Raw genomic sequence first — 20,941 nt, 5'->3', positions numbered from 1 at the left:
GTCGAGTGGAATAACTCCATTGGATCCACTGCAAGGTCTTCTTCTTCCACCGTCGGCAACGGTAGGCGTGACAATCCATCAGCATTCCCATGCTGTTTAGTTCCTTTGTACTCGATGTCATATTGGTGTGCCCCTAGGAAAAGGGACCACCTCTGCAGCCGTTGCGCTGTCATTATCGGTACGCCCTTCTGAGGGTTGAAAATGGAGACAAGAGGTTGATGATCGGTTAGTAGAGTAAATTTTTCACCGTGCAGGTAGTGATTGAACTTCTTCACCCCCCACACTAGGCTGAGGGCCTCTCTGTCAATCTGGGCGTAGTTACGCTCGGCAGAAGTTAACAAGCGTGACGCAAAAGCTATCGGCCTCTCTAAACCATCAAGGAATTTATGTGACAGTACCGCCCCAATGCCATAGGGAGACGCATCACACGCCAGTCTGGTCGGCAGTGCTGGGTTGTAGTGAGCCAATACTTCTCTTGAAGTGATTAAGTCCTTACTCTTCTGAAAGGCCCGCTTACAGTCATTGCTCCATTTCCATGCTACTCCCGTTCGTAGCAGGGCGTTCAGTGGGTGCAGAATTGTCGACAAATTCAGCAAAAACTTATGGTAGTAATTCACTAATCCGAGGAATGACCTCAGTTGCGACACATTTTCAGGCGCTGGGGCCTTAACAACCGCTTCAATTTTGTCAGGGGACTTATGTAACCCCTCTTCATCAATCACGTGGCCACAATACGATATCTGTTTCTTAAAAAACTCGCACTTGGGGCGGTTGGCTCGTAGCCCATGTTCCCGTAGTCTAGTGAGCACCTGTTCTAGGTTGTTAAGGTGTTCACTGTCATCTTCACCTGTCACAAGGATGTCGTCCAAGTAACACTGAGTCCCCGGAATCCCTTGCAGGACTTGTTCCATCGCTCTTTGCCATATCGCTGGAGCCGATGCTACTCCGAATACCAATCGATGATACTGGTAAAGACCTTTGTGAGTGTTAATCGTGAGATACTTCCTAAAGGATTCTTCAACCTCCATCTGCAAATATGCTTGTGCTAGGTCAATCTTTGTAAAACGCTTCCCTCCAGACAGTGAGGCAAAGATGTCTTCTATCCTTGGAAGAGGATATTGTACTGTGTGAAGGACTGGGTTCACCGTCACCTTGAAATCCCCACAGATGCGAACCTTCCTAGGCTCCTCAGACTTATTGCTTAACGTTTTCTTCATGACAGGAACGATGGGAGTTGCCCACTCGCTCCAGTCGACCTTAGACAACACGCCTGCCTTCTCCAGATTCTCCAGCTCTGCCTCGATGGCTGGGCGAATTGCATATGGTACCGGTCTTGCTTTGAAAAACTTGGGAATTGCATTCTCTGCTATTTTTATCGAGGCAGTTACACCTTTAAGAGTGCCCAGTTCTTGTTGAAATACCTCTTTGGCGTTAGCTAAGATTGTTGACAATCGTCCAGGAGTGACGTCTTCATCTTTTTTACCGTCCGCCGTCATTACATGAATGGAGTGCCAATCTAAGCTTATCTTCCTGATCCATTCACGTCCCAATAATGGTGGTCCACCATTTTGCAGTATGTAGAGATACAATTTCCGTATCTTCTTGCCGTTATATTCGACAGGCACCCTTATTTTTCCTCTGGGGTATACTTTTTGCCCCGTATACGTCGTCAAGACGATGGATGTCTCTCTCAAGGGTATGTGTGAGAATAGCCGCTCGTAGTCTCGTCGATTCATGACGGTTAGCGCTGATCCTGTATCCAATTCCATTTTAACTTGGGACCCTGCTATCGTGAGGGTGACCCAAATGGTTCGGTGATCCTCTTTTGCGATTACATTGTGAAGTTTGAGACAGCTTAGTCTCCTGTTCCCGGATTCACTATCGCTCATCAGGTCTTCGGAACTACTGTCCGTCATCTTTTGTACTTTCTTGTACGGTTCCTTAGTAGCCTTTTTGTTGTCGCTGGTCTTCTTCCCAGACCTGCAAACTCGTGCAATGTGTCCCATCTTTCCGCATTGCCTGCATATTTTGTCTTTGGACCAGCAGTTCTTCTGGGCATGGTTAGTTCTGCCGCAGCGATAACATTTTGCAAATCCCCGTGTCATTTCGTGGGTGCCATATTCCTGCGGCTTTTGTTGAATTGCTGCAGCTCCCCTGGCTGCTGCTTCGTACGATACTGCCACACTGAAAGCCTTATCTAGCGTCAGCTCTTTCTCTGAGAGTAACTTCTTCTGGGTTCCTTCACTCAGGAGTCCACAGACAAATTTGTCCCGCAGAGTATCTGTCAGTCCTGCTCCGAACTGGCTGTGCTTTGATAGCTTGCGTAGTTCCGTAAGGTACTCAGCAATGCTCTCATCTTTATGCTGAGTTCTCCTGTGGAATTTAAATCTTTCTGCTATCAACAGTGCAGGGTTTAGGTGTTCCTGTAGGACAGCAACAATTTCGTTAAAACTCTTCGCCTTCGGTTTGGCTGGAGTAATCAGGTCCCGCAATAGGCCGTACGTTCTAGCGCCCATTAAGTTTAGCAATACCGATGCCTTTTTCTCATCAGCTATTTCGTTTGCCTCGCAATATACCTCGACTCTTTCCACATACGTGGTCCAGTCCTCTATTGTATTATCAAAGGCAGTGATACAGCCAGTCTTCGGCATCTTGCAAATCTAAAATGGCACCTCCCGCGCTTTGCCTTCTTCCCCGATTTAACAAAATGGCGCCTCCCGCGCTTTGCCTTCTTCCCCGCTGAATAAGATGGCGCCTCCCGCTCGAGTTCGCGACCGCCGCAGCCCAGGAAGGATCAGTGTACTACCTGCCACCAGCCCGATTAGCTGAAGCACCGTCGCCAGGAACCAGGCCCCGCTTTCGACAGCTTCTCCAGCAATCTTCAACTCCGCTAACACAGGGGCGGATGCCCACGGTCGACGCCCGTTTCTACTGCTTCTTACTTTTTTTTTTCCTGGCCTCGACCTCTGCTCACTTCGCTGTAGGAATGGATCCCAGGAGGTGGTGCAGACTGTAGGTAAGTTCGTATCTGCTCATCGCCAGTATTATGTCCGTGAATGATTGAGACACAGACAGCAGGAGTTGAACAAAACAAGTCTTTACTGATTGAAGTCAATCGGGAACTGAAAACAACAGAGGCTCACTAGCGCCTTTTATACAGGGGTGGTCACTGCCAGTACTGCAGTCTGAGACCAGTTATTCTCTTAAAGGTACATACACAAGGTGTAACTGGGGCTTTGACAGCATTACTACTGCTAAATAAATGTTAAGGGCCTGGAAAACTAATTTTAATTTTGTGCAGTGTGAAATTTGTCCGTTTTAATAAAAAATAATAATTTTTAAGAAACTTTTCACAAGTTTGACCATCTTTATTTCAGGTTTGCCTTTTCGCCATGTGAGAGCTCCAATCTTTGTTTTGCTCTCTCTAAAAAATGTTAAAAGTTAGAATTTTAAGAGCTAACTCACTTCCTTGTTTGCTGTCTGAGTTCTGTGTTTTGATTGGCTGCTTTGACAGCCTGTTGACGTCACAGCAGTTCACACAAGGGGTTCCCCATTAAACTCCGTTGATTTAAATTGAAGGTCGGAAAACCTGAAGTTCTGTACACAGGGATCGTGAGATCGTTGTGTGAAGCATAATTAGGGTCCAGCAGCGAACGCCTTCGCTTCACTGCTGACCTCAAATTCCAGGCCAATACTTTTTCTTTGCCCTAATCAAATATGGCAGCACTCATTCTCAAATCGGCACAGCCCCACAGTGCGCATGTGGTATAGTGAGGTCACTGGAAAGTGGACAGCAATTGGAAGTTATCAGCAGGCAGCAGCGGGATGTTTAATTAAAGCACCTAGAGCCAGGGATGGAGTCCTACAATGAACTGTCCTACACCCTTTGGCTCCTGCAGAGCGGTTGTTGTGCGATGTAGCGTTTGAGGACAAGCTACTGATTACTGCGGAGAAACCTGGTGAAAGGGTTTTATTAAAGAGACTGGCGTCTGATGGTTGCGACATGCACTGGTGCCGCGATCTTGCTCCAGGTCACACAACCAAGAGAAATCCTTCCTGAGGCCGGTTAACTTCCAACCATTGTCGGTCCCAGCAACTCAGTGCCTCCCGCGACATGGGAATTAATGTGATGCAGGCTCACAATATGACTCATCAGAGTCCGCTTTATAGGGAGGTAAAAAGAAAATTACTGCAACAGTACACATACTGGAAAACAGGTCAGCCAACATCTACAGGAAGAGCACATTTTTCAGAAGGGGTTGGGGTATCTGATCTTTGTTCACCCACCTTGGGCATCTGATGCTTTGCTCATCCATGTGGGGTATCTGATATGTTCGCCCATTTGAGGTTGGGGTATTATGCTTTACTCACCATTCGGGTGAAGGCTGGGATATTTTTAATATCTATTTTGATTCTTGGAATGTGGGCAAGGCCGGCAACTACACCCATCCCTAGTTGGTGCATGTTTTACATGCTGAAAACGCAGAAATTAACACATTCTCTTCACATTATGTAAAACAAAAAAAGTGCTTAATTGTGTAACTAATTTTTATATAGAAAAAATACTTGTGTTATGTTACAGGGGTCCATGGAATTTTTAGAACATGGGTGGGGGTCTCTGAAACAAAGGTTGAGAACCCCCTGGGATAGGCTACTTGCAGCAGTTTTGATTAACTAAAATGTATGGTATGTGGAGAATGAGGGGCTAGCCAAGGGAGCATTGGAATAGTTGAAACTGCATTTGTAAGTGACTTGGGGGAGTTTTCCCCCAGTACATAGGGTAGTGAGGAAGACACCAAAATCATGGTCAGGGTTAGATAATGAGGGTTTTAAATGAGGAGATGGGTGGAACAAGAAGATATGCTCAAAAACAACTATCAGCAGAGTAGAGGAAGGAGACCAAGATGTGCTTTAGTGATGAGGGCAGTTGCTCATAATGAGGCAGCAATGGCAAGGGGCAGTAGGAGCGAAACCCCAGGACCAAAAGCAATGAAGCCTCTGGAGCCCGAGAGTCAAGGAGTTACTCCATCTAAGGGCAACAAGAGTTCTGAAGGATAAGTGGAGTCTGTGGCCACAAGAAGCAAGCAGATAGAAGCAACGGCAGATTATTCAGCAACATGGGAAGATGATCCCAGAGCAGAATGTGAACCAGCAGGTACAGATCAGAGCTAAAGTACTTTAGAATTTCACGAGAATGTTAATAAAGGTGCTATATAAACGTAAGTTTTCTGTTTGCACAAGCTGGAAAAATGTAAATTTGCTCCGAATCACTGCCCGATAGCTCAGTTGGTTAACTTGGAAGTCCACATTTCGATTCCTGGCCTGTGCTGTTAGCTGATCTCAGCCAGGGATGCTAGTTGTTCTCAGTGCTCCTGGGCTAGGAAGAGGAAAATGACCAGGATTCTTGCTGTGTATAGCTATTTGAAGGGTGTACGTCTGGACAAGATGCGACTTGGCTGCAAACCCTGCCTCCCCCAAAAACAGCTTGGCAGCACTCTACCTAGGTTCATATGAAGAATGGCCATAAGACACCAGTGGAACTGTACCCTTGCAAGGAGTCAATTCCTTCAGGAAGTGAGGAGTTGAAAAGGGAAGTAACTTGTCTCAATGACGCTCTGAAGACAAAAGGAGCAAAATACAATTGCTCGCATTTCTTGATTAGCACCCTTTCACTGAACTAAATATTCACCCCCTCCATCACCAACACGGAGCTTATTCTCAGCAGCTCCCCCACAACCTCTACCACCAAGGACAAGAGCAGAAATACCACGAGAACACCATTACCTCTAAGTTCCCCTCCAAGTCACTCATCACCTGTACTTGAACATGTACCTCAGTTCCTTCGTCAGCAGAGTCAAAACCCTGGAATTCACTACCAAGCACAAGGACCGCAGCTGTTCAAAGCGACCCACCACCACCTTCTCGGAAACTAGGAATTTGTAATAAAAATGCATTGTTGCTAGAAACAACCACCTCTTGAGAACCAAGATAGAATAAAATCTGTTTGTAGATTTCTCTTTATCTCTTCTTGCTTGCATATTAAGTTTGCCTCCCAGACTTTTTTGGGTTTGTCACCAGTTCAGCAAATCTGAGAGTTTATGCCCAGGTTATATATTTTCATTTTATCACTATAACTGAAAATGGCAGCATCAAGCAGTACCAGAGAGGCAAGGGATTACCAGTTCAATGCCAAGCTGCAGTGCAGGTCAGATGAGTCCACCACAGGGAACAATGATTACTGGACCATTCTCTACATCTACCTCTAACCAGTTCAGAGAACGTATGTATGTTTGCCCAGAGAAATAAAAATAATACCCTCAAATAATAAAACCTGGAACATGAATTCTCAAGATTCCTCCCATTGAGTCTTAATAATGGACTTGTTGCAAACAGAAAGGATTCGATAACTTTGGGAAATTATATTCTGACAAACACACATTTATTTTAAAATGTTTTATTTTCAATCTTTGATAATACACTGAAACATTTAAGATCTTGGTCTCTCCTTCTTGCCTTTGTACAGGGCCAACAGAGATACGTTGGCTACTTTGACCACCTTGAAGCGGACACCAGGAATATCACCAACAGCATGGCCCTTACGACCAAAACCAGCAACCAGAACTTCATCGTTTTCCTAAAAGAGAAAGTTGGACCATCAGTGAAATAGTTCAAAGCATTTACAAACTAGGAAACAGTTAGTGAGGGAGAGGAAGGATTACCAAATGTTACATTTCTTGACATTAATGCTATGCTAGTGCATCAGCTACGGCACTGCTAATGGTGAATCAAAGGAAACAACGTGGCTACTAAAAAAAAGGATTGGGGAAGAATTTTAAATTGTGCTCAGTGAAGTGAGTGTTAATCAAGAGAACAGTTTTTTTGTATTATGGACATATTTCAAGTGTGACATATGCTATGAATAAGACTTAAATCAATAGGAGGTATATAATCGAAGAGGGAGCAATTAATATAGACCTAGGATCGTCACATCATCTACAAAGGTGACTCAAAACAGTTTCTTTAAAGTACTCTGTAAGCGAAGCACATATGTGGAATATGAGCTGTATATACAGTACTATTAGTCCCAATCTCCTAACGGTGGAGTAGAATAATAAAGAAAATCTCCAAAATGGAGATTACATGAAAAGCACTCAGATTGGGAGTCCAATCTAAATACCGTCAGTAACTGACTGATCAAGCTCAGCAGCAGGACGAGGGGAAAATAACTTGGATGGGGGTGGAAGAGAATTGGGTTGTTACAAGACATCACACTTCAATGAAATAATTTGAATTTGTAACCATTACTCCACTGCACTAATCAGGAATTTTTGCCACTGATCTTTTTGGGAGAGTGGGTGGAAGCAGAAACAGGAAAGGGAAGAGGGAATAGAAGAGTGTATACAGACAGACACAACTGGACAATCTAAATAAAGACTATTAATCAGTATGATTTGGAGGACACAAATCTAATTTGCCACCAAGCTGAAGCTTTGCGTAAATATGCCAGAGTTAAAAAATGTCCACACCTCAGGAGTACTCAAATGTTCAGGGCTAGAGGGCAACCTTGTAGTACACTAACCTACAGTATTAGTTATCTCCATTCAATTTGAAATGTAAACAAGGCTGAAATTGATAGCAAGGATGGGTGGAATAGTAACAGGACACTTGCCAACTTGTTGAATTTTCATTTGAGTCAGAAGGCAGTGGGTCCAAGTTCCACATTCTTCCCTCAACCAATACCAATGAAAACAGATTAATTAATTCATTTGCTGTGTGTAAATTGGCTGCTGCACTTTACTTATAAAGTGCATCCACTGTTACATGGTTAAGTGCTTTGGAATGCCCCGAGGACATAAGGGCCTAGAAATTCAATATCGCCACGTTTGGGGTGCTACAGCCGAGCGTTCGCTAAACTTAGCGCCACCTTCGCCAAAATTGAGTTGCATCACCCCAAGAGGTTGCTGCTGCGCTAAAGCAGGCGGTGCACGACTATCATAAGGCGCTAAGCCGGCGAGCCGAGGCGCTACCAGCGAGGGCGGGCACAGCGCAGGTGCGGCGAGTTATAGATTGCAGGCAGACACGCTGGCGCCGGTCAGCTCTTAAAGGGGGAAGGTCAATTTGTTTTGCTGCCACGCCCTGCACACTGCAGCCCCGAATCTAGGCTTAGACAGACCTGCTTCAACAACTCAACGCCCACGACCATGGAGAAGGCCAGGGAGCGAACGCAGCGCTTTAGTGAGGGTGCTCTGAGGGTTCTGGTTGGCGCAGTGGAGTGCCGGCGATCTATCCTCTTCCCTGACAGTGGCAGGAGGCCGCTGCCCAGCGAGTACAGGAAAGCTTGGAGGGAGGTGGCGAACAGAGTGACCTCCAACAGCATGGTCCCCAGGACACCCACGCAGTGCAGAAAAAAATTGCACATTCACTTTACACACTGTCAGGGCTATTCCACCATGGGAGGCAGTGCAGGCAAGATCAGGGCTTGACACTGTACTCAGAGCCCGTCCTCTCTCTTGCAGGGCAAGCTGGCCCACAATCGCAGGCAGCAGCTACGGACCGGGGGAGGCCGTCCTGAACTTAAAGACCTCAGCGACCTGGAGCAGCAAGTGGAGCGGATTATGGGAGGCCGGCTGATTGGCCCCGTCGCCACTGGAGATGCCGACCCCGTTCTGGACAGCAATGGTAAGGTCATCACCTTTTTGACCTCTCTCTTTCCACTTGTGCCTCACAGCAGCATCCTTTGCCACTCTCGAACCAATGCAGTGCATTGCAGCACTCATGCCTCCCTCGCTGCCGCCCTGTCCTCACTCTAAAGCAACTCTTGTGCCTCCCTGCTTTCAGATGCTGAATCGCCAGGTGAGGAGGCGGGCCCTCAAGCTGGCACTGAGTGTGAATCGGAAGGCGAGGAGGAGGAAGACGACGAAGCCGGACCATCACTGCCACCCTCAGCCGAGGCAGCCCATGGCCATGATGGGGACACGTCTTCCCTGGAGGGGAGCAGGGAGGAAGGGTCTGATGACGGTGAAGCTCCGGGGCCCAGCGGGCTGCAGCAACGCGGGAGGGGTAGGGAAGCTCGGCGGCCTTCTCCCCGGAGGGAGAGTTCGGCCTCCAGTCCTGCTACAGTGAGCGCAGAGGAGGTGCGGCTCCTTGGTGAAATGGGTGCCCAGGCTGAGCGCAGGCACATTGAGCTCATGGCTGCAGTGGCAAGGATGCCTGACTGCATAGAGTCACTGGCAAGGAGTGTGCAGGAATTCGGGGCAGCACAGGCCAGGAGTCTGCAGGAATTCGGGGCAGTACCGGCCAGGAGTCTGCAGGAGGTCGCTGCATCACATGCGGCTTCCAGCCAAGTGCTTAGTCGTGCCATGCATTCACTGGCTGGTCTGATGCAGACACAGATCAGGGCCACACGGGCACTAACTGCTGCCACCCTTGCTGGATCGGCCAGGAATCGCCGGGGCCCTCGCCGCGCCGCAGCAGCCTGTGCTTCAGCAGATTGCTGCGCATGCTTCAGTGCTGGCCCGTGCGAGTGCCAGTGTCTCGGCCGACCAGGGAGTGCCTGTGCTCTGTCAGGCTGGCAGCATTCCTGCTGCCAACACTGTCACTCCTCCACTGCAGCTGCCACCACCCGTAGGACAGACTGCTGCCTCCCAAGCAAAGTTGGAGCAGTCAGCAGCCGGGCCCTCCAGGCCCAGACCGTCCCCCAAGGGCATCTGCCGATTCACTATCTGACCCTCAGCAGCCTTCCCCCAGCCTTGCTGCAGCCACTGGGGTCCCATTGAGGAGGAGCTGCAGGGCGGGAAGGGGCCACTCTCGCAGGCCAAAAAGGAGGTGTGGCAAAATGTTGAGTTTTTTTATGAAGGCCGAGAATGTTGTGTTTGTTTTTTATGAAGGCCGAGGATCATGGTCATTTTTGTTTCACTGTTGTTTCACTGTTTTCACAGAATCACAGAATCTACAGTGCAGATAGAGGCCATTTCGGCCCATCGAGCCTGCACCGACACATATCCCACCCTATCCCCGTAACCCCACGTATTTAATCCCCTAACACTAAGGGTCAATTTATCATAGCCAAATCAACCTAACCTGCACATCTTTGGACTGTGGGAGGAAACCGGAGCACCCGGAGGAAACCCACGCAGACACAGGGAGAATGTGCAAACTCCACACAGACAGTCGCCCGAGGCCAGATTTGAACCCGGGTCCCTGGCGCTGTGAGGCAACAGTGCTAACCACTATGCCACCGTGCTTGTTCATTTTCTCCAGGTTGTGAGAGCCAGTTATGTGTCTGACTGGTTTTTTTTTGGGGGGGGGGGGGGGGGGGGGTTTCTCTGTATTTGTTTGTCATGCGGGAAGGGCAGAGAGTTTGTTAAATAAAAAATTGTCTTTATTCAGATTGTCCATGTTTGCACTTTGACCTATTTGTTGCCTTGACCGCCTCAGGGTTTGCGGGGCGGCTCCATTCATGTTCTTTCAATGGCACAAGCCATTCCCTGAGAGGGGGCCTAGAACCGACTTGCAATAAGCTGCTGATGGACGGGCCCTTGCACTTTGTGCCTCCCTCCCGTCTTGGTGCTCCTCCTCATCCTCTGGTGGTCCTCCAATGTCTGCTGGCAGTGGCTGAGTCCTGAGGATAGCCAGATTGTGCAGCATGCAGCACACTACAACGAAATGGGAGACTCGCTCAGGCGAGTACTGTAGGGCTCCCCCAGAATGGTCCAGACAGCGGAACCGTTGCTTCAGCACGCCGATTGTGTGCTCAATGATGTTCCTGGTCGCTTGATGGCTGTCATTGTATCGTTCTTCAGCAGGGGTGGTGGGCGCACGGAGTGGGGTCATCAGCCAGGTGCACAAAGGATAGCCCTTGTCCCCGAGAAGCCAGCCTCCTGGGTGAGCCGGGGCTTCGAAAATGTCTGCCACAGAAGTCTGGCGCAGGATGAAGGCGTCGTGGCTGCTGCCTGGAAAGCGGGCATTCACAGCTAGTATGAGCTGCCTGTGGTCACAAACCAACTGCAAGTTCAGCGAATGGTAGCCCTTCCAGTTGCGGTAATCCTCGGCATTCTCTAGAGGCACCCGCAAAGCCACATGCGTGCAGTCAATGGCGCCCTAGACCATGGGGAAGCTTTCTATTCTTGCAAATCCCATTGCACGCTTTTGCTGCTTGTCCAGGGTCACGGGGAAGGAAATGTACTGACGTCTCCTTCTGAAGAGGGCATTCGTGACCTGGCGGATGCAGCAATGCAAGGCGAACTGGGAGATATTGGCAATGTCCCCAGTAGCGGATTGGAAGGAGCCGGTGGCATAGAAGTTGAGAGCCACTGTCACCTTCACCGCCACCGACAAGAGACGTCCTGCTCCTCAGCTGAGGCTGCAGATCTCTCTGAAGCAGGTGGCAGATCTCAGTGACCACCTCCCTTCTGAATCGAAGCCTCCGAATGCACTGCTCCTCAGACATGTTGAGGTAGGAGAAGTGCTGGTGGTATACCCTAGGAGGTTAAGGCCTCCTGTGCCGACACCTGTTGGCCCTTCTCTGTCTGGCCATGATTGGCACTCTCTCTCGGCGTCTCTGAGCCCTTTCAATGCAATGTAGAAACCCAACGTTTCCACCCATTGCAGCCCCCATTATATGTGGCCACTCAAGGCTATGGCACTGAGAAATAAATCCAACTGCAAAGCTCTGGCCTGAAGCCAGAAGTACCTGCGTGAGCAATGAGTCAAAGCAGAAAGCTCGCTCCCTTTGTCTCTCTCTCACACACAGAAGGAATGGAACAAAATGGCTGCCACAAAGAATGCAGGAAGAGTCCCCTTTAAATAGCGGCCCCCCAGCGACTGGGAACCGTTCCACTCAACCAGTCGCTGGGAGCGCCAGGCGCAAAGGGGGGCGCCACTGAAGTTCCGGTTCGGGGCGCACCAAGGGCGTTGCACCATGAAATGACAGCAGGATCTGCGCGCGCAGCTGAGCGGGCCCTGCGGTTTTGCGCCGCCGCTAATTCTTGACTCAAGTTCGCGAGAGGCGCAGATTGCGCCGCGCCCGGGCGCTAGCTGCTTCGCGCCCCACTTCTCGCCCTCTTAAGGCGCCAGCGGCTGGCGCTAACAACTGAATTTCTAGGCCAAGGTGTTACTATAAATGTAAATTAATTCTTTGCTCACAACAGCAATGCCAATGGATACTGAAGAAGTGGGCACAAAATAACTTTTAGAAACCGAGTCTTTACTGATCTGCTTTCCACGCCATTATGTTTAGTGGCGTATCTGACATCCCTCGTTTACCCCACCCCCCCTACTCATTTCCAGACAGTGTAGTGATCGGGTATTTAGACAGTATTTTCTTCAGCACCATCATCCACACAAATTACAAATTAAAATGTTACTACTAGAAACAAAATTTATTAAACAACTTTCATAATTCCTCTACACACTATCTTTCCTGCCATTTATCTTGTGAACCTGTTCACTTATGTGGATATGGGGGCGGGCCCGAGGGAGAAGTGCTTCCTCTTGAATGACCATCAGAAGAAAGCAATCAATCCCTTTTAAATCATTCTGTGGGATAAAGCGTCACTGGCAAGGCTGGCAGCCATTGCCCAATTTTAGTTGCCCTTAGGTGGTGGTGGTGGGCCAGCTCGAACCAAAGCAGTCCACGTGGTGAAGATAGTCCCACAATGCTGTTAGGTAGGATGTTCCAGGATTTGCACCCAGTGACACTGAAGGTTTGGGAGCTGCGGCCGCAAAAGCCTTGGTGACTTGTTGCAGTGCATCCTGTAGACACTGCAGCCACTGTGCTCTGGTGGTGGATGAGCTGCTGATCAAGTGGACTGCTTTGTCCTGGCTGGTGTTGAGTTTCATGAGTGTTGTTGCAGCTGCTCCCATTTCAGGCAAGTGCAAAGTATTCCATCAGACTTGTGCCTTGAAGGTGGTGGGAGGGGCTTTGGGGAGTCAGGCGAGTCACTCGCCGCAGAATACCCAGCCTCTGACCTACTCTAGTAGCAACAGCTATGTGGCTATTCCAGTCACGTTTCTGGCCAATGGTGACTGCCAGGATTTTGACGGTGGGACACAGTGATGATAATGTCATTGAATGTCAAAGGGGGTTGGTTAGGCCCTCTCTTGTTGGAGATGGTCACTGCTTGGCACTTGTGTAGCGCAAATGTTACTTGCCACTTATCAGTCCAAGCCTGGATGTTGTCCAGGTCTTGTTGCAATGTAGGCACGACTGCTTCATTATCTGAGGAGTTGCAAATGGAACTGAACACTGTGCAATCATCAGCGAACATCCCCACTTCTGACCTTATGTTGGAGGGAAGGTCATTGATGAAACAAATGAAGATAGTTGGGCCCAGGACGCTGTCCTGAAGAACTACTGCAGTAATGTCCTGGGGCTGAGAGGATTGGCCTCCAGCAACCATCTTCCTTTATGCCGAGTATAACTTCGGCCACTGTAGAGGTTTCTCCCTGATCCCCATTGACTTCAGGTTTTACTAGGGCTACATCTTGGTTTACAATAGTATGTGGAAATAGGATGATAAATATAATTTATAGGAGAAAATCTAAAAACTTGCTTAAAATAATACACAAAAGGGAAGCAAGGTGAAATTTCAAACTAATTTATGGCAGATCCCATTATTTACCCTACACTCAGATGTTGGTGGTTCTTTAACCTCGTCAGTTTGAAGAATTAATCAGTTACAGTCAGGAGAAAAAACTAGAAGACCCATTTAAAATAATTTTTAAAAATATATGCCATTGCATACTCAGCAGTTATAGAGGACTAGAAATCCAGTAAATCGCAGTCTGAATATAAAAAGGTTCATTTAGTTATACAATTAATACAAGTGAAAGCAAGTAGCAAAATAAAATGGCTTCATTTCCGGTCGCAGCATTAGTTACAATCAGAACTGTACCAATAGGTTACTGCTAAAAATGTGAATGCTTACCTCAATGAAATTCAAGCAACCATCGTTTGGAACAAAAGCTGTGATTTTCTTGCCATTCTTAATAAGCTGGACTCGAACACATTTTCTGATGGCAGAATTGGGCTGCTTAGCCTCAACACCACTGTATTAAAAAATAAAATAATTAATAATTCCCCATATTCCTGAACTCCCGCTCTGCATTTGTCCCCTCCCAAACTAGTGAAGTACCTTGGGACATTTTGCAGTTAAAGGAACTATAAAAGTTGTGCAAGATGGGGCAATGCAGAAGTTTAATTTCCCAGTGGGTTTCACTTAAAAGTAGATGTGGTTTATACAAACAACTGGGTAAACGAGACAAACTTAATCTACCCAAATCCAATTCATTAAAATCAATGCACTAGAGCTTTTTGAAAGCAGATATTTTTTTAATGTATATAGACCATGTAACATACAGTATCATTCTGCCGCTAAAGTGTACATGTGCATCTCTATTATGGCTACATGGTGCAATTGCTCTGAAATTTTGATGTGAATGTTCAGGAGAGTTACGTCTAGTTAAGTGTAATGGTGCTAGGTCACAATTCCTCATATTTTCAGTTTTCAGCCTTACCATCAAAAGAATGTACCAAACAGTGGCTAGGAACTTTCCTAGCAAGAGGTTTAACAATGCAGCCAGTTACCCCAGGCCACTCTCATGCACATTCTAACAATCCCTTTTTAAAAAAGTGAGGAAAGAAAATACAGGGATGCTTCAGGGAAAGGAAATAACTTACAACAGTCAGTAACAGTGAGAAAGATCCTCAGTTTAAAAATACTTACACTTTTTCCAAGACTATTCCTTTGGCATGGGAGGCACCACCAAATGGGTTGGCCTTCAGTGCAGTCCCCAAGTGGGCCTTCTTGTATTGCTTATCATGCCATTTCTGATCACGGCGAAGGTTACGTAATTTTCTGGCTGTACGAAGACCACGGCACTTACCTAAAAACAAATGTTAAGATGTCTTTATTTGTGATTACTAATTCAATAGCTTCTGTATAATATAGGGAAGGGCAAAATATAAATTGCGCAAGTGAGTTAAGTCTAAGACTGAAATTCAGCCCAATGGTTGATTTCTATGCTGATATCAGAGACATCATCCACCATAATTTTAATTAAGTAGGTTCCTAGCAGTAGAAATTGTTTACTTTCCTGCAAATAGAAGCATACATCACCAAATTGCTTGTTGTAGGAAGTGCCAAGATTAGCAATTATAATATGTACTCAAGAGTGCCAGTGTTGCATTGCATTTGAAGCACCAATATATTTGAATATTTCCTTTAAAAGGAACTTGGTGCCAATGAACTGTCACATAGAAATTATGCAGTCTTCTCAACATGCAATCACTTTTGCTCAGTTACAAAAACTCATTAAAGGCAATGGCGTTGAACTCAGAACCTCATTGTCTGTCGCCCGATTGAAGGTCCCACTACGAACCACAAGCTGAACATACAAGTCAGTCATCAAAAATCACCACCTCCAAACCGATTAACTTAATGTAGAAAAATCCACATTATAAAAAAAACCCTAGGACCTCCTCAGATGTCTTCAAGGCCCAGAAATACTCCCACCCAGCTTTGTAAAAATCATTTTTTTCTAAAATTGAGAAATGTGTTCGGATTTTGGTGTTCTGGGGAGAGTTTAGTTTTTTTTTGGAACAGCGATCGCCTGGACCAGGCCCCGGGCCTAAACCCTCGAGTCAGGGCCCCGCGTCGTGGCGGTTCGCATGCGGCTGCTCGACTCATTAATAAAAATGAACCCTCCTCCCTCCCTTCTCCTGTGGCCCGTGGCGGGGACTGACTGTGTGCACTGGCTCGGTATCTCCGAGCGCGAGTTTCCAAGGGGAGATTGGGTGTACTCGGGCTGGGCCGCCCGCCACACTCACCCATTGCCGCAGACTCGGCCTCTCAGCAAAAAGACCAGCACTCGCCCTGCGCCGCGCCTAGTACCATCCGCCAGGACCCTGCCAGCAGCCCTCCGCCGCCTGCAGTCAAACACGGGGGAAAAAAAATATTTTTACTCAAATCTTTCCAAAACCTGAGAGAAAATCGCCGCTTCGTTCCAACTAAAATATTACACTTGGCACAATAATCATTTTCCTCAGTTTAAAAGCTATAATTCCAGCGATCCCGCCTTCCGCCCGGCCTCACTGGCTGCTCGGCGGGAACTCCGCCGCTGATTGGTGGATGCTGCCGTCAATCACAGGGAGGTCGCGCTCTCGCTGCTGCAGCCGACGTTCGGCTTTGGAACATTGCGACTCCGGGGTTCTGTGCAGAATTACTGCTGATATTTCTCAATGGAAGCCTTTCAGATACAGTGTTTAACAATTTCACTTCTCATTAGGTTTTCGATCACGGTTGATCAGACCGTGCCTGTTATAATGTGGTCATCGGCAAAGTAAGTAAATGTTTTCAACACGCAAGTTATGTAACTTGTACAAATAAAATGAATTCCAAATATTGTATTACAATGTTTGTACATAATGTCAATCTATTTTATGAATGTGTTGTGAGCGTGGTTTGCCTTCAATATGTACAAAGGTAAAAGGAAAAACGTAATGAATGTATCTCTTAATGAACTGACAATAATATATAATTTATTCTAATAATAGTTTGACGATTCAGGGACCTTTCGTTGACTGGATTGTCCAACACAAGATTCGCAAAGGGATAGATTCATACTGAAAACTTCCTTCGAAACTAATCGTTAAGGTTATCAATTTGTTATTGTACATAAAGTCTTTACGAAAGGTGGATATTAGCAAATTACATTGCTGCACTCCATAAACAACATGAAGTTCAAATGATTTATTATATTCCGTTGTATGTAAACTTCGTTTTATTGCATACTATACATTGTAAGTCAGTAACTTGTTTTTTGTATCTCCTCAGTTCCAGGGGAAGCAGTTTTTAAATAAATGCCTGAAATGCCCCCGGAGACTTGGTCTATACTAGAAACGCTAATCTCTTTTTCTCTTTTCAGATGCTGAAATCTCTGTGTGGCTCCAACATTTTCTGTTTTTATTTCAGATTTCTAACATCTGTACATTTTTTCTTGCCTGTACCAGTTTTTAACTCGAACGTACATTTTAATTGTTTTGTGTGTGAAAGACGAATAAGACTAAGGAGAGAAGTATTTGCCCGAGTCTATCTTAAATCAAACGATATACAGCTATATTTCCCAACTGTGAATTTAATCTGGATACCTAGCTGTGCTGCACAGATGGGACTTTGCCGATAATGCAGGTCAATGTGGACATGTGATTACTTTAATCTTGTATTAGACAATCCGAGAAGCTCCAATCAGTCAGTGGCCCGACAATGTTGGACAGTTTCTTGTTCTGAGTTGCATTCTCCCACTTTCCCATTTGTTGCCAGCACAAATAAGGTTCAGGTAGCGATTTCAGTGCTTGATGTGGCACCCAATACAATACGGGAGAGGGAAGAATAATCTCTGACAACCACCCAAAAAATGGCATTTCAATTCTCTAAACATAATGCACCTCTATATACATTCTATACCTTATGTTCTCTTTTTATAACATCTCGGTTTAGGAAAATTGCTAACAATTTTAGCTCCAATCGAATTATGCAACATTACCACAGTTGGATGTAATTTATGAAAAGACAGACCCTTCAAATGTTCAAACTCTAAATATTATGGGAATAAGACAAAACGTTTTTGAACTACGGTGATGCTTTTTTGCTACCTGGGTCCGCTCGGGGAGAAAGGAGACATACTTTGTGCTGTTGGATCACGTCCCTGGTCTCTCGGAACCAATTTTTTCCTGACCCTTTCAATCGATGAACTTTCATCTTGTTCAAATTTAACCTCCATCAACAGCTGACAACATGCTGGTAAATATCTCGATAAATATCTTGCGGAGTAGTGCATTGTGTTAAGAGGTAAAAATACCTGGTAACGTTTATGCACTTTCAGCAGTCATACCTGAGGATATCATTATTCAAAAATAATTAACCCATAACCTTCTTTGCTGTTTAATACTTGACGTCCCACGTCCTATCATAAACGCAGTGCTATTGTTAGTGTTTTCTCAGTTGTTCATTATACCTTTTCGCAAATTTGTAGAAATTTAAACAAGTTTTCTGATCCGCCGTAAACTTCCAAGGGATGCGAGTACAATTAGCCTCCAAATTCATGGGTTGGGGAGGGTGTAAATTGGGATTTGAGACTGCGGGGCTAGGAGTTTCTAACCGGGGTTAGTCCTCCGATTTCGACGAGCATAATTCCTGCTCCACGGCGAGGTAGGAATTTCCAGTCCAGTCTGCGACAGTTTAAGCCTGAAAAGAGATGAGACATTCTGCTGTGGTGGAAATCCAGTAACACTGACTGAAGTTTGAAGCAATTTGCTGAGTTATCCCATTCTACAAAAATTAAACATAGTGAACGGATTTATTTGACCATATGACTGGCAAGCTTTTCGTGGATTTATCTTACCATACCTAATTCGATCCTGCATGTAGATAAAATGCTGCAATGTAATAATAAGCACTGAATATTTTACTAAGTGGTAAATACTTTTTAAACACAACTCCAGTACCTGCCACCTGATGTCACAAAGATCTTCTGGTTGACTATCACAATCTATTGTGGGGGGGTGGGGGCAGGGAGCGCAGCCAGTGTCAGAGCAGTGAATGACTGACCGCAACTTCAGGATTTCCACGTTTAGATGCGCATGCGCTACATCCTGAAATTGCAGTTAGTTTCAGAGGGTTAATATCGGCGAATGCTGTTAGTTCACCATTATTACCCAATGCAGATTCCAGCCCAATATAACTACATAATTTTTAAATGGTCACCGCACATTGGAAAATGGAAATATATGATGAATTTTCTATTTCATAATTAATATAAATACATGACTTAATTCAATTTAATACAGGGCACTGTGGAAAACAGTGAATATTCCACATAGAGAGCACATTGAATCACACAAAGAGGTGCTGGAGCTGTCCTGGTATCTCAATCCTGTGCTCAACAGAGGTCCGAAGAAAGTGGTACTATTCTGGCAGGACAAGGTAATTGAGGCAAAATTCTTTCTGTAGAACTTTTAGTTAAAGGATTTTAAAATTGGTTTTAAAAAAAACCAACAGACAATGCTGTAACACTTTCATAGGAATGTGCAGGATGGGAAAAGATCATCGTGGTCCATCTGGCCAGTCCCAGAATCCGGGAAAGATTATATCCCACAATACTCCTTTATCTATTTATTTTTCTTTAGGTAATTATCCAATTCTTTCTTGAACTTTCTGATACAATCAGCCCCACTGCCTCCCTTGGTAGTAAATTCCATACATTCACCACCCTCTGATAAAGTAGTTAAACCTAAACTGGCTCTCCGCACTCCAGTGTCTAAGTTTGAGGCTATGTACTCTTGCAGTCTGTGGCTGTGTTGACATTTATCTTCTCTATACCATTTAGGATCTTGAATACTTCAACAAGATCACCTGAGCCTTTTCTTTTCCAGAGTAAATATTCCCAGCTTTTACAATCTTTCCTCTTAATTCAACCAGCAATGTAGTTGCCCTTTGCTGCACCCTCTCTAAAGACTGGATGTGTTAATAGTGACTAGATTTGTATATTTTACTTCAGATGGGGTAAGACTAGTGTTCTGTATACACTTGTAATCACTTCCTGTGATTGTATTCTATTCCTTTGGCTATACAACCCAAAAAGAAAGACTTGCATTTATATAGAAAGAAAGACTTGAATTTATATAGCGCCTTTCATGACCACCAGACATCCCAAAGCACTTTACAGCCAGTGAAGTACTTTTTGAAGTGTAGTCACTATTGTAATGTGGGAAACGTGGCAGCCAATTTTCACACAGCAAGCTCCCACAATGTGATATTGACCAGATAATCTGTGTTAGTGATATTGACTGAAGGATGATTAACTAGGACACCGGGGATAACTCCTCTGCTCTTCTTTGAACTAGTGCCACAGGATCTTTTACATCCACCTGAGAGGGCAGACGGGGCCTCGGTTTAACGCCTCATCCGAAAGACGGCACCTCCGACAGTGCAGTACTCCCTCAGTACTGCACTGGAGTGTCAGCCTAGATTTTTGTACTCCAGTCTCTGTAGCAGGACTTGAACCCACAACCTTCTGACTCAGAGGCGAGGGTGCTACCAACTGAGCCATGGCTGACCCCATAAATAGTGCCTTTCATGACCTCAGAATATCCCAAAGTGCTTTACAGCCAATGAAGTACTTTTGAAGTGTAGTCACTGTTGTAATGTGAGATCATGATTACTTTCTTTACTGCTGCTACAGTTTGTACTGATGGCTTTACCAATCTTATCCACTAGCACTGACTCTCCTGTAATGTGTCCTGTAGAATACCATTTTGTTAATATTGCCACTATTTATCTATCTATCTACATATATAAATCGGTACTTCTGTCTGTCATCGCGTGTGCATCTGTCGGGTATACGCTCGAAAGTTACAGGGCGTACCTACGCGCGCGTTACCGCCAAAGAAAGCTTACGCTTCCGAGACGGTTTTAAGCGTATTTACGTTTCGGCCGGGCTAAAATCGCGCCCGCGGTATCCGAAAAACCTTAACATTCTGCTCATTAGCATCTCATTATCCGCTCATTAGCGACAGAGTGACCTCGAGCTCGACCAATCGTACGCCAGGTTGCTGGCGTGTGCCGCCGCCGGGCCAATCGGTGCGTGTGTGGCCGGGCCTTATCGTTCTGAACCGAGGTGAGTCGCCGCCATCTTGATTCCAAACTTTTCCTTTCTTTTTCCCGCTTTCTGCGTCTTTAAAAAAAACGTTGCTTTTAAAACACATATTGTTTTAAAAAAAAAATGATTTAGAAAGTCATTAACTTATCTAATCTCATTAATTATCCTACCTTTCCCCGTTTTTCCAGGTAGGCCTCGAAGCCTCGGCCTCTCCTCCGCACCCACGCCCGAGCTAGGCACCTCCCGGCCCCACTCGAAGGCTGGAGGGCCGAGCCTCAGCCCA

At 46.0% G+C, this 20,941-nt stretch overlaps 2 protein-coding genes across 4 annotated transcripts in view; one reads left to right on the top strand and one right to left on the bottom strand.

The window, feature by feature from the left end:
- Window positions 1-6,438: 6,438 nt before the first annotated feature.
- Window positions 6,439-15,941, bottom strand: rps23 (ribosomal protein S23). The gene is made up of 4 exons (XM_086001601.1): window positions 15,830-15,941; window positions 14,727-14,886; window positions 13,929-14,049; window positions 6,439-6,634 (listed from the first exon to the last, which is right to left on the bottom strand). The coding sequence occupies exons 1-4, from the start codon at window positions 15,831-15,833 to the stop codon at window positions 6,488-6,490; spliced, it is 432 nt and encodes a 143-aa protein (XP_085857727.1). The 5' UTR covers window positions 15,834-15,941; the 3' UTR covers window positions 6,439-6,487.
- A 101-nt stretch (window positions 15,942-16,042) lies between these two features.
- Window positions 16,043-20,941, top strand: part of atp6ap1la (ATPase H+ transporting accessory protein 1 like a) — a 44,091-nt gene continuing 39,192 nt past the window's right edge. The window contains exons 1-2 of one of the 3 annotated variants that reach the window (XM_086001597.1): window positions 16,043-16,341; window positions 18,848-18,983. In XM_086001597.1, the coding sequence (XP_085857723.1) occupies window positions 16,241-16,341; window positions 18,848-18,983 (237 nt within the window). In that variant the 5' untranslated portion in view covers window positions 16,043-16,240. Of the gene's footprint in view, window positions 16,342-18,847; window positions 18,984-20,558; window positions 20,677-20,941 lie in introns of those variants that run through there. The other 2 variants (XM_086001596.1, XM_086001598.1) reach the window with 2 other exon arrangements.

Source organism: Somniosus microcephalus, chromosome 11, assembly GCF_052327205.1.
Source record: "Somniosus microcephalus isolate GS21.2 chromosome 11, FLI_Smic_1.0, whole genome shotgun sequence".
Taxonomy (NCBI): domain Eukaryota; kingdom Metazoa; phylum Chordata; class Chondrichthyes; order Squaliformes; family Somniosidae; genus Somniosus; species Somniosus microcephalus.
The sequence above is the reverse complement of the archived record's forward strand: the minus strand, read 5'-3'. Positions and strand labels throughout refer to the sequence as shown.